The 18,379-nt window shown below is 38.4% G+C and overlaps 1 protein-coding gene across 1 annotated transcript in view; it reads right to left on the minus strand.

Annotated features, from left to right (window-relative positions):
- Positions 1 to 1,285: 1,285 nt before the first annotated feature.
- LOC111189583 (ephrin-B2a-like) overlaps positions 1,286 to 18,379 on the minus strand; it is a 28,244-nt gene continuing 11,150 nt past the window's right edge. The window contains exons 2-5 of the mRNA XM_049470106.1: positions 17,152 to 17,441; positions 7,301 to 7,393; positions 4,155 to 4,253; positions 1,286 to 3,510 (exon numbers count right to left, since the gene is read on the minus strand). Of these exons, the coding sequence (XP_049326063.1) occupies positions 3,116 to 3,510; positions 4,155 to 4,253; positions 7,301 to 7,393; positions 17,152 to 17,441 (877 nt within the window). The 3' untranslated portion in view covers positions 1,286 to 3,115. The remainder of the gene's footprint in view (positions 3,511 to 4,154; positions 4,254 to 7,300; positions 7,394 to 17,151; positions 17,442 to 18,379) is intronic.

Below are 18,379 nucleotides of genomic sequence, written 5' to 3' on the forward strand. Positions count from 1 at the left end.
AGAAGGCGTTCCCCTCCACAGAAAATTCACAAAAACACAAAAATGAAAAGCAAAGACTGGCAAAATCCAAATTAAAATAATTTTCAAACAACTGCAAAGGATAATAAATTAACCAAGTATATTTAAAAACATATGTTTTCTATTTATTTTTTCTCTTTTGAATTTGCAACATACAATTTTTGCTTCTGATTCTTAACATTTTGATTGCGGTTTTAATTTTTTAAACTATATTTATGGGTATTTGAGTTTATTTAATAACCACAGAGTATCTAGTTTTTTTATAATTTACTGTTCCATAATTCACTATACATAGTGTGAAACTACTAAAAGAACTCATTTGTTTTAGGGTCTAGGCCTTCATCAAAAGCACCAAATAAGATTGTTTTATATTTTACCTCTAGATCAACATTTACCCCTACCCCCAGTTCTTGTTAGGCTGGAGGGGTAGATTAGGAAAATGGATAGTATGAAAATATGGTAAGTAAAAGTATGAAAATCATTGGTAAGATGGCACTGGTGGCACAAAGTAACCAAAGAAACCCACGAATGTAAAAAAAAGTATTTTCCTTGTTAAATGTGACGATTAGCACTATATTAACTATATTACCTTATTTTAATGTGTAGTTTTAATGTTTTATGTCCAAACTCATAACAAGCGTAAAAAAGATCGCTAGTAGTTTCTAGTCTCAGTAGCTAGCTAGCTTATCTAACTTTCCAGTTCCACCTTAAATGGTGCAAACATACGGCAGGGGCTGCAGAATTCAAGGCGGAATAGAAAAATGAAATAAAATAAAAGCTAATTCAAGGTTTTTAACATTTCCGCTCCCTATCACAGAGGAATTAAGTAATGGACAATAATTATTGATTTCTGCAATTTAAATAATCTCCCTCCTTTCTAAAGACATATGATAAAATACACCCTAAAATTAACTATTTAACCAGCTGCAGCAGCTAGATTACTGAAATGTTTTGCTCCTGATGACGTATCGGGTGTTTTTGAAGGGTTTCCCAATTCTTAGGGGGAGGATTTCACCCCTTACACTCAAAAAGAAGGGGTAGGGGTAAGTGGTAAAGTATTTTCTACATTGTTACTTGACACCTCTGAAGCAAATAAAAACATGAGACGCAGAGAAAACCTGCGTAAAACTTTATAAAACTGTATAAATGTAATGAAGATGAGTCAGACTCGAGTCAATCTGAATTATAAGTGTTATTATTTCAGTATAATTTCGTATTGATAAGAGAGATCAAGCCGTCTAGTAAAAATCACACAGGCCGATGCTGATTTAGTTGTAAACCAATATGCCGCCAGCTTTATTCAAACCGTACAAAACCTTACAAACGTCTGCATTTACCAAACAACACTCTCTAACGCGCAGTGCGAGCTGCCATTACGAGCCCATTCAGCCCCGAACAATCATAATCCATTCAGCGCCCACCAGCTGGAACAGCACATTCTCTGGGTGTACAATCAAACGAATCAACACTTGGACAGATCAGGCTGAGATTTGTTATTTGTTCAATCGCTGCTGCTGCTCGCGGCGTACGTGAGTAATACAAATCCGCGGCATTAGCGTCTTTTTTAGCGTTTTTTCTTTTTTTTTAATCCTCCTTTCTGGCTTGGTTCGTCTTCATCTCCAGACTTCTTGTTAACACGAGAGTATTCCAAAATGAATCCATACAAAACATAACTTAAGACATAATTTAGAAAAAAAAAAACGTAAAAATACAAACAAAGAAGTTTTAGGTAGTATTTACAGAAGTAAACAAAAAAAAAGGGGTGGGCGGGAGTGTTGGGGAAGGATAGGGTTTGTGTCGAGCCTGGCTTTTCTTTCACGACGAAGCGTTTGACAAGCCGCCAAAGCGAGCGCGAGAACCGCATGCGGCCTAAAGAAGCTGCAAAATCTCGCACCCCGACGCGGGAGCGGCATATGGAGGAGAATCAGCGGGAGTTTGGTATGTGTTGTGCATCCTTTAGACCAGCTTGGAGATGCAGGAACAGTCTTTACGTCCTTTTGTAACCTTTGTGACGCTTTGTGACACTTCCTGGCGCTTTGTAACACTTCGTAACACTTTGTGACACTTCCTGAAGCTTTGTGACACTTCGTAACACTTTGTGACACTTTGTACGGTACATACATACAAAGGTCTAGAAGCGTCCAGCTCTGAGATGCATCGAAAGTGTATTGAATATCCCAAATATGACATGAAAGTCCTAACGTCTGAAGGTTCTAGTTGTGGAAATCTCTTCGGCATCAGCAGCCAGAGCAAGAGAAAGCAAGCGCAGTTGGCGCCATTCTCTCTCCGGGTTAAAAGCATCCATCTCAGATTTGCTTCTGAGAAAAGAAAAGTTTAACCAAACTGATTGAGTCTGAGATTGAGATGCGTCAAACTGAATCGCAACTAGTCGCAAGTTTAAGGGTCATCATGCTCATTTGGCATCAGCAGCCAGAGCTCGAGAGAGTAATCAGGATTGGCACCATGCTCTCTCTCAATGGATGGTTAGGTTCTGCTCTCTCTCTCTCTCTCTCTCTCTCTCTCTCTTTCTCTCATTTTCCTCAAGAGTCCCAGGCATCCATTGGCTGGAGTATCAGAGCTGGGGATCTGGCACTTTCTCCAAAGGGTTCAATGGCTCAGCTAAATTGGGTAGAAAAATTAAATAAAAAGATTCTACACAGTCTGTGAAAAACCTGGGCGATTGTCTCCCCCCCCAGCATTGTGGTCTCACACAATCTTCGCCCTGATTAGATCTTCTTAAGTCTTTCTCATACCTAGAGAACATTGCAATGTTCTCCCCTGAGCACACAAAAAAAAACAAGTTAGCACCTCAGCCTGCCTTCTAAAGGGCAGTTCTAAAGCACTGATTTGATTTGAGAAGAGATACGTGCACCTCCACCTCCACAACGCTCTCGGTAAGTTCCCAGAGTGGAAACCTTGAAAGACCAGGTTCGCAAGACCAGGTAAAAACGTTCCTTTGAACCAGGACTCTGGAGAACCAAGCAACTGGTGCAGAAGAACAGGCTTCTCCCTCCAACAGCATCCGTTACAACGAGATGTCCATGATTTCAGGAGGCAAGTGTTTGAACCCTACAGTTCCTGAGACAACTGGTTCCTGTCAAACTTTGTAGTAGATGTTGGCAGGACTCTGTGGCGGCATCTCCTGGACGATGTAGACGGGATGTCCGTAGTCCCCGCTGACCTTCTCGTAGTGCGGGCAGTACATGCTGTCGGAGGAGCGCAGGGGGAAGATGATGTCGCTGGGCTCTGAGCCGTTGTTGTTGGCGCCGCCGCTGCCTCGTTTGGGAAGGGTATGAAGGGGAAGTGGGCCGGAGCACTGGGCGGCGTGTTTACGGTGTCGCCGCTGCCGAATCAGAACCACCAGTCCGACCACGAGCAGGAGGACGAGCACCACGACTCCAGAGGCCACGCCGGCGAACAGAACCATCTCTGAGCTGGATGGACCCGTGGACTCGCCGCTCTTTCCATCGGCGCCGCTCTCTGGAACTGGGTCTGTTTAAAAACGAAGAAAACAAGAAGTTATAAATGAAAAAGGATCAAGCTGCTTAAAGCAAATGGCGATGTTTATTGCTATCTTACACCCTGTGAACAGCCTATTTTCATGCTTTCAACCTGTCTCGTTTAAATAGCAACAGTGTTTCTGAATATGTCTAACTCAAGAATTTCCCCCCGGGGATCAATAAAGTATCTATCTATCTATCTATCTATCTATCTATCTATCTATCTATCTATCTATCTATCTATCTATCTATCTATCTGTCTACTCTAATGGGCGTGGTGGTCTGGAAATGACGAATGAATGTGTTCAGGTAAACAAACAAAAAAACACAGGTGCACCACTGACTGAATACAACCTAGACAGACCTAGTCAACAGTCAGACGTTCACTGCTATCTTAGTAACACAGAACACAGGTATGATCGAGCTGCTCAGTTTTCAAGCGTTGGACGCGTCCAGGTACCTGTGCCGTTTAAGTGTTTTGAGCTGTGCAATATGTACTTTCCCTGTCGTTACGAGAGCAAAGACACACTGACACACGCCCCCTAAATCAAGCTGCACAGTGCACATGGTTGATGGCTTGCCTATATATAGTTATTATAGTATATTATATGTACTAATTAATATTATTATACATACCAGCTTTACTGATGACTTCATCCTCCTTGCTGAAGGTGCTCTGGTTGTCGGTATCCGAGTGTTTGGGGGAATGATCTTTCGTAGGAACTGATTCAGGACCTGCAGAAAAACACATAAAAACACATTAAAAACACGTATGTTACAAACAGCTATGAGACACTTATAAACTGCAGCAGAAATGCGATGATATAAATTAAAGCAACAGTTTGTGAGTTTTAAGATTTGGGGTTTGGGAGACCTCTCTGGTGAGGATGTGTAACTGCACAATTTTAAAGTATGTGAAAGAGTACTTTTAATGTATGTTAATGTACATAATGTACATGAACATTCTGTGTTTTTGAGTATGTTGTTTATTTTTTTGATTTTGAAACACTGTCCAAGTTCAGTAAGCAATTATCATACAATCCAACAAACCTACCAGAGCACTCTGCTCATGTTTTTTTTTTTTTTTAGAATAAATATATTAGACTTTACAGGGATGGATGTACCAGGACAATGACACTTGATACTAAACTGATAATTTCAATATTTTATATATCAACTCAGAAATACTAATGATTTCAACACAACACAAAACAAAAAATGTAGGCACTGCTACTTTATTGTCAAATAAAGTACAAATAAAGTTTTATGCATTTTTAACACTGTTTTGTATATTTGTAGTTTATGCGCTACATTTGTCAGTATGTTTAATAAGTAATAATAGTCTATAAAAGTCTATACGCGTCCAGCTCTGAGATGTATCAGATGTATATCGGACAATTCAAATATGATCTGAAAGTCATAATAAAGGTTGTAATTAGGGATCTAGACACTTGGCCTGAAGGCTGCAAGTTTGAGTGTTAGTTCAATCCTAAGCCATGCTCCTTTGGCATCAGCAGCCGGAGCCCGAGAGAGAGCGAGCACAATTGGTGCCATTCTCTCTCTGGATGGTGTGAATCAAAGGTATAAAAGAGATGATTGATGACAAATATGACGTAAAACTTGGATAAATAGTTTAGATAACAGGTTTTAGTTAGAGGAGACTTGACTCTAGCCCGAAAATTGCAACTTCTACTGACTCAGGGATATTAATGCTTTCAATATAACAAAAAACTAAGAATTTAAGGACTGCTGTTTAATGTCAAATAAATATTTTTTTTAACACATTTTTGTATTGAGTAATTTCTATGCTAAATTTGTCTGTATGAAAAATTTTAAATTTAATAGAACATCAAAGGTCTAAAAGTGTCCAGCTCTGAGATGCATCAGAAGGGTATCGGACAAGCCAAGGTTCTCCTTCAGCATCAGCAGCCGGAGCCCGAGATAGAGTAAGCACAATTGGTGCCATTCTCTCTCCTGATGATCAAAGCTTTGAAAAGCATTTAGCTCTGATTTGCTTCTGTCAAATATGACGTGAAGCTTGAATAAATAGTCTTGATAACAGGTTTTAGTTTAGGAAGCTAGACTCTAGACGCTAATGCTTTTGCCTGAGGATCTTCTAGGAAGTTCTAATGCTTTCAATATAACAGAAAAAACATAGGGACTGTTGCTTTAATGTCAAATAAATGTATTATATTAAGGAATCTCTACACTAAATAATGCTAATAATACGTTTAGTACGTCCAGTCTGTAACAAATAACTAACATATGGAAAAGCGTATATATATCTTGTGTTCCTGGAAGCTCCGGAGCTAAAGTGGGACCACCTCGTGGAGCTTCCTGCCTCGCGTTTATTCTGCTCCAGGATTAGCGAGAGAAATTAATGAATTGGCGTAAAGTAGGCATTCTCTGGGCGGCGGGGGAAGAGGGGGACAGCTGGCGGAGCCGTGGGAGGCGACTGCACATGACATTTCAATTACACGCTGAGACGCCGCTAACGCGCCGCCGCTCGCCGTACAGAAGGAGACGGGCTGGAGAAGGAGTCGCTAATGACCGGGCGTGGCCCGCTAGCGCACTGATGCAGCGCTCTGTAACGACGTGGGGACGTGACTTAATTCTGGACTTTTAACTTTGACTTTTAACAGTGAACGAAGCTCCAGTGTTCACTATTGACACTTTACCTGAGGCTGATATTTGTTACACCAATGCTAATGCTAACTACAAAGCGCTAGGCTGGCTAAATTACAGTTAACATACAGTTAAACCATCACTGCATTTGATAAATATCCTTTAAAAGTAATTAAACTAAATATTAATCTAAAAATCAAAGCAGCTGTAGTATTAATAATACTTTTTTTGATACAAAAAGTCCTTCCCACTTTCTATAATGCTGCCGACTATAATATTTCCGATATTGGAAATATTATGTTTATGAGATCAATGTTTGTATTGAGTAATCTCTACACTAAATTTTTCAATGCTTAAACTTTTAATAACTTTAAAAACTTAAGCTCTAAGATGCATTAGAAATGTATCGATTTTGAGAAGTTCGGGTTTGGGATTGAATCCCAGATCATGCTCCTGCGGCATCAGCAGCCAGAGCCTGAGGTAGAGCGAGCGCAATTGATGCCATTCTCTCTCCAGATGATGTACATCAGAGGTTTGAAATGGCAGCATTACAGGGTATCAAGAGAAAGATTTGGTGGGAAACATTTTTTATGACATTGTAGCTCATAAATATGCAGTAAAAATAAAGAATGAGCAATATATTAATGTAGTGTAAATATTTAAAGAATGCACAAGTAAGATTTTTTGCATCAAAGACCGGCAAAAATCATATTGCGATATTTCAGGTTATATATATATATATATATATATATATATATATATATATGTTTTGACATGTGACTTATCCTGTACAACAGAGTAAACTCTCACTCTTCCTTTCTTTCCAGGGGCGGTCCTGATGAGTGCCAGTTTCATCATCATAATGTTTTTTGATGGTCTTTTTTGCGACTGCATTTAAGGATACTTTCAAAGCTCTTCTTTTCAGATTCTGATTTTTTTAAATATTAAAGAAATAAAGAAAAACAAACTCCAGACTAAACACACACTGTCAGAGAGAGTGACTAACTGACGTCTGGGGAAATGAATGAGAAATAATGTAAATTATTTAAATATAGTTTAACAGTTGGAACAGATAAGCAGATAAAAATAAACAGACGATGCAAATCAGCAGAAGAGCATCCGCTCAGACAGACGCCTACAAAAACACAATAACTCACTCTGTCCGACCCGCAGCACCATCTTCATAGACTTGGTCCTGCAGACTCCGCCCTCGTGGTTGTCCAGGCCTTCAAAAGTGCTGTTTGACGTAGCTGAAGAGAAAACATAAAAGAAAAAATTGTTTTAGTTCAGTTTTGCAGTTTTGTTTCTTTTCATGAGTCTCACCCATAAAAGATTCACCCATAATCCTCCAGTATTACACCAGAACCAGAGTTCTAATCCCAAACCCAAACCCATTACCGGCCGCAGCCTCCAGAGTCCATAAAAGAAGCTTTACTGCGCTTATTATAATTAACTGAACTGAGGTCTGGGTTATAATGACTTACAACTTCATTATAAATACAGACACAATTATTATACTGTAATCAAAGCCGTATCAGAACATAACTGCTGAATTTATTAGGGTAGGTGGCAAATCTTTGTTCCACAGTTCCACACTGATATATAAAAATTGTGAGCAAAATCTAATATACAATAAACAAAATGTGATACTGATTCTAAAAAAAATAAAATAAATATTAATTGTATATCAGCTAGAAATATTGGAAAGATCTAAAGATTTAGTAATTGCTGGTGTTTTTTTTATTTATTCTCATTTTGCTTTAAACCTGCTTTAAAAAAGTCAAAGCCTATATCCGTAATTTTATAAAATTGAATTATTTGAAATTTGTCATTAGCAGATATAGAAAATGTATATATAAATATATATATTGAGAGAGAGAAAATACTGGATATCAGCCATTATTACAGAATTTGTTTCTGTCTCTTTTTATAAAATATCACTGGAATTAGCAAATATTACAAATTAAACATAGAAGTGATAGAAGTGAACTGATGCCAATGGGAAAAATCATAAATATACATTTTCGAAGATATTATTAATTATTACATTTTATTCATAATTTTAATGGAATCACCCTAGTATTTTTTAACTGATTTTTCACATTTTTATATTAAATTGGATATTTTTTTAAAGATCAGGAAAATCTTGAATGAACCCTACACTAATGATGGTTTAAAGCCTGTAATTTCTATCCTGAGTTTTGGAATAAATAAATATAAATAAAAATATTTTATTGGAAATTATTATTTCCAGTATTTTCCATGTGTATCATTTTATAAAATTTAGGTTACATGTTAGGACTACAATTATTTAAATGGAAATTAAGACTGAAATTGTAGTGCTATATTTAATTGGTATCGGCATTTAAAAATAGATTATATTTATTCTATTTGTGTTTTTTAAATGCTACTCGACGTGGAAATGTGGAAATTTTCTTAAAACTGACATTTTTAGTCGTTTTTAGGGCAACTTTTGAGGGGGAAAAGGGATTTCCAAGAATTTGCGCAAATATTCGTAAATTTCAAGAAATTTCCGCAAATGTCTGGAAATTGTGTGATACTGACGGTACTGTACTTGTAATAGATCCGTTATAAGGACTTTGATAATAAATAAAAGTGTATTGTATTGTAGTCTAAAATATTAGTATATATATATTTTTATTTACTCCAGCTCTGGTTCTGTAGAGGCTGGGCTGGCCGAGCTCCAGCTTTAGGGATGAATGTTGAATGGTTGGCGAACCTTTTCAGCCCAGGCGCTCTAATGGAACACGACACGATGACGCTAATGGAATATGAGCGCTAATGGACGCGGCGGCTATAAGCTAATCCCAGGCGAGCGGTTTGTTCTGCCGCAGTGGCGTCCCAGTGGGCATCGCTTTCAGCTCCACTTCCACTCAGAGTTCAGTTCTGACCCGAGCGCCGCTGACGGACCCCGGTCTCACCAGTAAACCAGTACAGCTCCAGTCCATCCCAATAAAACCTCATAAAAACTCACAGTCCCACTAAAAACTTAAAAGTGGTCCAATACAAAATTATACAGAATTACACTGCAATATTAGCAAAAAAATGGATGTCTGGATGGCCAGTATTAATCTACAATGGAAAATATTGGAATTTGATACAAAATTTGCTGTACAATTCTGATTTCATACAGTATCAGTCGTATCAATATTGCAATCAGATTAGATTTGATCATTTCTGAATTTCTGAGCAAGTGCCTTCAGTCCCTTTAAAAATTAAAACAGTATTACAAGATTCTAAAAGCTTCTTAAAAGCCAATATTTGTTTTTTTTTTTTTTTTGGGTTATGTGCTTGTAAACTGCCATGTAAAATCTAAGAGGTTTTTTACTGACCTTATACTGGAATTCTACTAGTATTCGCAGAAAACTCCTTTAAAAAATGACTATAAAAACATTGGACTGATTCTTTTTTGTTTAACTGAACCCAATGTTTGTTGGGTTATGGGCTTGTAAAGTGCCTTCTAAAGTCTATGAGGGTCTTTACTAACTTGTACAGTTTATAAAAGTACTTTTTTTAATGAATGCTGGCAGATACGTAAATGAAAAACACTGGAATTTGTAAAAAAAAAAAAAAAAAGAAATACAAAAAAATAAAACAGAAAAAAACAGTATTACAAGGCTCTAAAACTTTTTAAAAGGCCAATGTTCATTGGGTTTCTTTGCTTATAAAATTCTTTGTAAATCTAAAATGTTATTTATTGACCTGTAAAAGTATATATATATATTTTCTTTCTATCGATATTGGCAGATATATAAAGGAAAATATTGAAGTTTGATTGTTGAAATAATAAAACAGAAAATAAAACAGTATGGCAAGCCTTTAAAAGCCTATTAAAGCCAAAGTTTGTTGCTTGCAAGGTGCCATGTAAAGTCTATGAGGTTCTTTACTAACCTGTAAAGTTTATAAAATGAATACTTTGTATTGTATTTGCAGATTAACATGGAAATTTGATTAACAAAATAAAACATAAGATAAAACAGTATTGCAAGACTCTATTAGATTATTTAAAGCCAATGTTGGGTTGTGTGTTTGTAAAGTTCCTTGTAAAGTCTAAGAGGTTCTTTAATGACCTGTAAAGTTTATAGTATTTGTTTTTTTTATATCAGTATTGTCAGATATGTAGATGGAATATATTGAAATTTGATTAAAAAAAACTGCATGACAAGGCTGTAAAAGCTTCTTAAAAAACAATGTTTGTTGGGTTTTTTTGCTTGTAAAGTTCCTTGTAAAGTTTAAGATGTTCTTTCCTGACCTGTAAAGTTTATAAAATTATTTATTTCTATCAATTATCGGCAGATATGTAGATGGAAAAACAAAATAAAACACTAAAAGGCTCTAAAAGCTTCTTAAAAGCCAATATTTGTTAAATTTGTTGGGTTTGTTTGCTTATTAAACCCCATAAAAACCAATGTATTGTATTAGTATATGGACGTAGCACCGCTAAATGCTAAAGCGCTAAAAGTCTGCTCCGGTCAAAAACCTCCAGAACCGCTGTAACCCCTATCCTCCTAATGAAAGCTGCCGTTTTTTTAGGTTCCGCTTGTCAGGGCTCAGGCCAAGCGTAGCGGCTTAGAGCACATTTTTCCAGGCTATTGTGCCGGAGCATTCATCCCGCCGCGGCGCTGCTAACCCCGCGCCCAAACATCCACTGGGAGTAATCTGCCGTCCGAGGCCGGGATTTAGCAGCAAATCAGCCGGCCCACCACAGAGAGAGAGAGAGAGAGAGAGAGAGAGAGACGTGGAGAGAGAGATGATGTGAGAGAGGGAGGGAGAGAGAGAGATGAAAACAACAAAGAGAGAGAGAGAGAGAGAGAGAGAGAGAGAGAGAGAGAGAGAGAGAGACGCTAAGCAGGAGACTAGCGGTAGGCTGGTTAGCTTAGCGGTTTGGGGATAAACTGCCTTATAAACCTCAGAGGAAATTATACTGTTTTTTAAATGATTATAATTCCAGTGGGAACTCTGAGAAAAAATAATTGCATTTGATTAACTTTAAATTTTAACTTTAAAAAGAGGTAAAAGGGTAAATACTGTCTCACAAAATACTATAGAAATTAGCTTGTTTGTTTGCTAGCTAATTTGCAAACTTGAGGAAAGCCAGAGTTTATTATCAATACTACCTATTAGTGTCCAATTAAATCTATCTATCTATCTATCTATCTATCTATCTATCTATCTATCTATCTATCTATCTATCTATCTATCTATCGGTCTGTCTGTCTGTCTGTCTGTCTGTCTGGCTGGCTGGCTGGCTGGCTGTCTGGCTGGCTGCAATAATATTAATAATGCCATCCCACAGAGACAGAGAAGAAGCGACAGATAGAGAGAGATAGAGAGACAGAGAGATACGCGGCTAAAGAAAGAGAGATAGACAGAATGTGAGAGAGAGAAATAGAGATAGAGAGATAGACAGAAAGAGAGAGATAGACAGACATAGACAGATAGCTAGAGAGATATATAAAGATAGTAAGATAAAGATAGACAGAGAGAGAGACAGATAGATAGAGAGAAATATACAGATAGAGAGACAGATAGAAAGAGAGAGAGAGACAGATAGAAAAGAAGCGTTTTTACCCAACATGCCCCATTTCGCTACAAGCCATCTCACATTTGTGAGCATGTGAGCTCACCCTTCAGCCTGAGTGAAGGCACTCAATCTCCACAATACACACACACACTATACACTCACACACACACTATATACACACAGAGCCTCAGGCTACGCAGCCGGCCACACACACATTTACACAAACACTGCACACACACTCACACACATATACACTCATACACACATATACGCACTATACTCACACTCAGTGCTGTATGCAGAAGCCGGGCCATGTTTAATTACATATACATTTATATATAAGATCTATTTTATGTCAGATCGTATATAAATATATATAAATGTTGAGGTTTTTTTTTGTTAACAACACAATAACATCCTTTTGGGGACAATGTATCATTCAAACAAAAACATTCCAATAAATATTATTATAATAAATTACAGTATCATTATAATAAATACTCTATATGTACTGTACTTTAACAGTTGCTATTGGCTATACTGTTAATACATATTATCTATACATATTATATATATATATACATATATATATATATATATATATATATATATATATATATATATATAAACTTGTCAAATGTTTGGACACATCTTATTCAATGTTTTACTTTATTTCTTTATTTAATTTACTTTCTAAAAACACAAAAATTAAAGCAACTATTTTTCAGCACCTCCAGGAACTCAAGGAACTTCACAATGCTGAGAAAACTATTCCTGAGATTAAAATGTATCTGTCCTCAAAGAGAAATCTGATACTTAGAAGAATCTAAACTATAAAACATATTCTGGTTTATTATTTACAAAAAATATTCTGCATGTGTTCCTATATAGCTTTAATACAGTCTTTAATATTACATTTACAATGTAAAAAACATACAACGAAAGAAACACATTAAATGAGTAGAGGAGTTTTCAAACTTTTGACTGGTACAGTATTTTTATGCTTCATATATTCTGAATAAAAAGCCACAGGGGTATCAAATAAAGCCTCTCGCCATGGGATAATATGTTTGATATGTGTCTGTTTTGTATTTTATCATGCTTGTATTTTATCATTCTCTCACATGTAAAAACACGTAAACTCGGTACAGAAGGTTCTGGCTGGAGGCTGCATGCGCCGTCGCAAAACATGTAATTAGCCACACACGTTCCTGCGGAGAAGCGCATTTAGACTAAACATATGCGCCCATAATTGCAGCCGCAAAACTGCAGCGCAAGAATTGCAGCGGCGGCAGCCGACTTCCTTTATACTGCGCAAACAAGCCGGGGAACACAATACGCTCCCAGACTGGCCCTCCCCCTCCCCCATAATACTACTGCTCCTACTACAGGACCCACCGACCTCGTCCCATTCACCACCACCATGACCATACACACACACATACACCTATATAACACACACACACACACACACTAAAATGCATTAGAAATAACAAAAAAAAATAATTTTAAAAAATCTTTTCCTAGTAAAAGCTAAAATTTGGCGTAAAATTAGGGCTGGACGATATGATCCATAACTTTACAATATCACAATATATTTCTTATTTTTTCTTATTTTGGCATTGTCCCATTTACCACAACCCCTCTTGTACATACAGAGCAATATAACATACACACACAGTATTCTATAGGCTATATAAAGCATTATAAATACAGAATTCATAGTAAGTGTTACCAAAAAATATATATTATCATTAATGATAGGAATAAAAGAAGGGTTAAAAAGGGCTGGAGGACATGGACCAATTTATTCTAGCAATATACACAATATATTTTTTATTTTCTGAATTGAATATGATGAAATTGCAAAATTAATGTACAATAAAAGAACAAAGTAACAGCAAAATTTACAAACATCTAAAAAAATTAATAATAATAATTCTCCAATTAATTCCCCCTACTCTATCAACCGGCCGCGTCCCGTTTACCACCATCCCTATCGTACACACATACAAACCCAAATAACACACACACACACACACACATTAACACACACAACCGGCCTTGTCCCAATTACCACCACCCCGTCATACACAAACAGGGTATTATATAGGCCGTATAGTGCATTATAAATATAAAGAAAAAATTATAACAATATATTTCTTATTTTCAAAATTAAATAAGAGAGAATACTGAAAGATTATACAATTTTAAAAAACAGAAAACATTTTTTTTTTTTTTTTTTTCAAAATTTCAAAATAGTTTTTCTGTTTCTATTTTGAAATTCTGGCTTGAAATTAGTGCTGGACCATAACTGGCCCACAACTTTGATCACAATATATTTCTTAATTTAAATACAAGAAAATTACAAAATAAATATACAAAAAGGCCCTTCCCCTCCCTCGAACTACACCATCCGGCCTTGTCCCATTTGCCCAAAAAAACAAAAATTCTGAAAAAAAGTTAAAAAGTATAAAATTCTAGAATGAAATTTAGACTGGTCGATACGATTTTTTTTAAATCACAATATATTTCTCATTTCCTAAATTAAATATGTCAGAATACCAAAGAAAGGTACACAATTTTAAAAATGCCACAGAAAACATTAATATTCCAATTAATGTAATACGCTCTGTATCCGACCAACCCTCCCCCCCCCCCCTCCCCCCTCCCCCTACTCATTTACCACCATCCGCCTCTCACATACACACAAAGCCAAATTACACACTGTCAAATAACTCAACAACCCGTGTGTGTTGACATCGTTTCTGGACAAACTTCCTTTCAGCGTGCCCACTCACACTCACACACACACACACTCACACACATTCACACTGGCCCACACACACCCCTCTTCGGGACCATTTAGGTCAGATATCTCCAGCCCCGCGGCTCCGGGCCAAGCTGCCTAACAGAATCCCGTCAGAGCGATCTGTCTCACGCTGGCGACGCAGCAGCAGCAGTGCAGGGATTTGGAGCGTGCAAATCTTAAACTCACTCGCTCGACCCGCTCAGGAATGTGCCAGCTGAGAAAAGGCCAGGGTGCACACGCACGAGCCCCCGAACGCCCGCTACCCACGACCCACATCAGATCACCATCACTGACCTCACCCGGATTACCACTGCTGCACTCAACCCACTGAGTTCAGAACCAAAACTAACATTTACACACATTCAGAGTTGGGATTGGTGTAAACGCTCCATTCTACACACTTCTAGGTGCTTTCTGGGCATGTGGCAAAAGTCACGGGACATGATACTAGATCCTGGAATCAGTTTATTAACCATCAGGCCTGTCACAGTTACTGTTTTTGTCTGGACAACATACAGCTCTGAAAAAAATAAGAGAGCACCTAAAAATGATGAGTTTCTTTGATTTTACCAAATTAAAAACCTCTGAAAGCTGAACTGCTTGAATTTTGCACCAGGAGTGCAGGCATAAAGTTATAAAGTTATCTAAAAGCAGTGTGTAAGACTGGTGGAGGAGAACATGATGCCAAGATGCATGAAAAAAACAGTGATTCGATGCTGTGCTACACCAATAAACGTTGCTCTGGATAAGAGCATCAGATTAATGCCATGAAACATTCATATATGAAGTCACCTTGCCATGAGCACACTGGCCAGTGCTTGACCTCACTCACACTAGATATCACCTTGCAACTTATACAGGTGTGGCCATTCCTACATGCAAGCTGGTAACAAATTACATAAATAACGTCCCATGCTGTCCCCTGAACATTTTGCATGTAAGTTTATCTTAAGTAAGAGTATCTTAATGCTAATAATGCTAACCCCACTAACAGTCTTTCTGGCCTTATAAAAGCAGCAGTTGGATAATAAAGTGGATTAATCTGGACTGTTCTGGTTGTCAGATCTGAAGCAGAACTGATTTAAAGTTAGCGTGCACTTCAGAGAGTGTTCTCCTGCAGGCCAAGCCCTTCCTGATTGCTCTGCAGAGCCAGAAACTTAAGGTGAAGTCGTCCTCAGAGAACTTCTGAAGACCCTGGCCTGGAACCAGGTTTTTATTTTGGCTCAGAGAGACTAGCGCAAAGGGCTAGGCCGGAGAACGCTAATCCCAAATTAGCATGGGAGGGGAGGTGTGTTTGGCTCGGAAACTGCAGATGATGTGATTGTGTTTTCCTTTGAGGAACTCAAGGCCTCACAGTTTGAGGGGAAGCACTGGATATCTTAGGTGTTTCCAATAAAAAAGCGTCCAGTGATTACTAGGTGGTTACTACGGTATGTAGCTGCAAATATGTAGCTCTTCCAAAAACTTTTAACAACATTGCATAGCAACAACCATCTGGGATATCATAGCAACCACAAAGCATATTTTTTTGGTGTTACTAATGAAGCGGCCAGTAATTGATTCGGTTACTGTAGTAATAGGTGGTTGCTGTGGTGTCCCAGGTGCTCTTTATGGTGTGGCTTGGCTTTTAGATACACTATTTTAGGCGGTTAATATGGCATCGCAGCTGCAATACTCTACCAACCATTTAGCAACCACATAGCAACCACCTGGGATATCATAGCAACCACCTGTAATATATGAGCAACCACTAAGCATCTTTATTAGGTGTTACTTATAAAGTGGCCAGTAATTGCTGAGGTTGCTGTAGTACTAGGTGGTTGTTGTGGTATCCCAGGTGGGATATCCCACTTGGGATATCATAGCAACCACCAAGCATCATTATTTGGTGTTACTAATAAAGTGGGCACTGAGTGGAAGCAGGGGGCAGCTAGGAGTTTCCAAAAAAGTGGCCAGTAATTGCTGAGGTTGCTGTACTATTAGGTGGTTTCGGTGGTATCCCAGTTGCTTCTTATGGTGTGATTTGGCTTTTAGATACACTATTTTATCACTATTTTTCACTATTAATCTCATAGCAACCACTTGGGATTTAATAGCAACCACTAAGCATCATTATTTGGTGTTACTAATAAAGTGGGCAGTGAGTGGAAGCACAGGGTTCGAGAGGAGTTTCCAACAAAGTGACCAGTAATTGCTGAGGTTGCTGTACTAGGTAGAATTAGGTGGTTGTTGTGGTATTCCATGTGCTTTTCATGGCGGTTAATTAGAGATGGCATTACAGATGCAATACTGTACCAACCACATGATATAATATAGCAACCACCTGGGATATCATACCAATTTTTTAGGTGTTTCCACAAGGCTGATAGGTGTTTCCAACGAAGTTGGCAGTTATTTGCTGCTGTTACAATGGTATTAGGTGGTTGCTGTGGTATCCCAGGTGGATTTATGGTGTCGCTGCAATACTCTACCAACTGCCTTGAATATTACAGAAACCATTTAGTCACACAATAACGACCACTTTGCAACCACATATTGACACCATGGCAAACTCCTTGGATACAAGAACAACCATATTCCAACACCATAGCAACTATACACAGGTGTTTCTAATACAGTGGCCAGTGAGAGGAAGTACAGGGGGTACTTACAGATAATGTGGTAGTCCTTTCCCTTGAGGAACTCCAGACCCCACAGGTTGGGACTAAACTCCTGGAACTTGAAGGTGAACTTGACGTCCTGGTCGGGTTTGTCGCAGTTCAGCAGCGCCATGTTGTCCTTCTCCACGCGGCACGTCTCCAGCTGCTCCTTGGTGACCAGGTAGACGCGGAAGTACTCGATGTTGGTGCGCTCGCTGGACCCCGGCCTCAGGCGAGGACACACGATGTCCATCTTGTCTCCGATCTGAGGGTACAGGACCAGGCCTCGCCCGGGTACGAACCTACGGGAGGACAATACGGAAGGTCAGAGTCTGTCAGAGCAAAGTTACGGAATGGTTTCTGACGTTCAGCTCTCCGACGCCTCGAGTGCTGGAGCAGAGCAGCATCTGTTCGGGGAATCTGCTGCTCTAACAGACCTGATTCAGCTCAGAACTCACATCAAAACCATGTTCTAAATAAAACAGATGCTGCTAAAGTGGGACACAAAGTATAACGGCCTGAAATCTGGACAGAAACAGGTTCTGGAGTAGGTGAGGTCGGTCATGTTCTTGGGGCAGTGTTGGGACAGAAGTCTCCCCAGGCTAAACCCATTGTTTGATTGTTTTTGTACCATAAAGGTATCTAAGGATGTGTCCCAATTGTTAAGTAGTTTGAGTATGTAGTATATCACAATATTATGTTCTGCAATACTGTATCGACTCTCAAAAACACAGTATTAATAATTAATAATTAGCCTACAATTTGGTTTTAAAAATCAAGTATCACAATATATCATAGTGTACTTAATCGGAACTATGTATTTTATTATGTACTGTGATGCTAACATTATGCTAACACTGTAGTAGTGATGTAGGACAAAGCCCATAGTCAGTGTGCTAAAACTGTAGTAGTGATGTGGGATGAGGCTCATAGCCAGCATGCTAACACTGTAGTAGTGATGTGGGATGAGGCTCATAGCCAGCATGCTAACACTGTAGTAGTGATGTGGGATGATACCCATAACCAGCATTGTAATACTATGGTATTTACGTGGGACAAGGCCCATAGCCAGCTTGTTAACACTATGGTAGTGATGTTAAACGAGGCCCATAGCCAGCATGCTAACACTGTAGTAGTGATGTGGGATGAGGTCTATAGCCAGCATGCTAACACTGTAGCAGTGAAGCCTGTAGTCAGTGTGCTTACACTGCAGTAGTGATGTAGGATGTGTCTTATAGCG

This window comes from Astyanax mexicanus, chromosome 21 (genome assembly GCF_023375975.1).
Source record: "Astyanax mexicanus isolate ESR-SI-001 chromosome 21, AstMex3_surface, whole genome shotgun sequence".
Lineage (NCBI taxonomy): Eukaryota > Metazoa > Chordata > Actinopteri > Characiformes > Acestrorhamphidae > Astyanax > Astyanax mexicanus.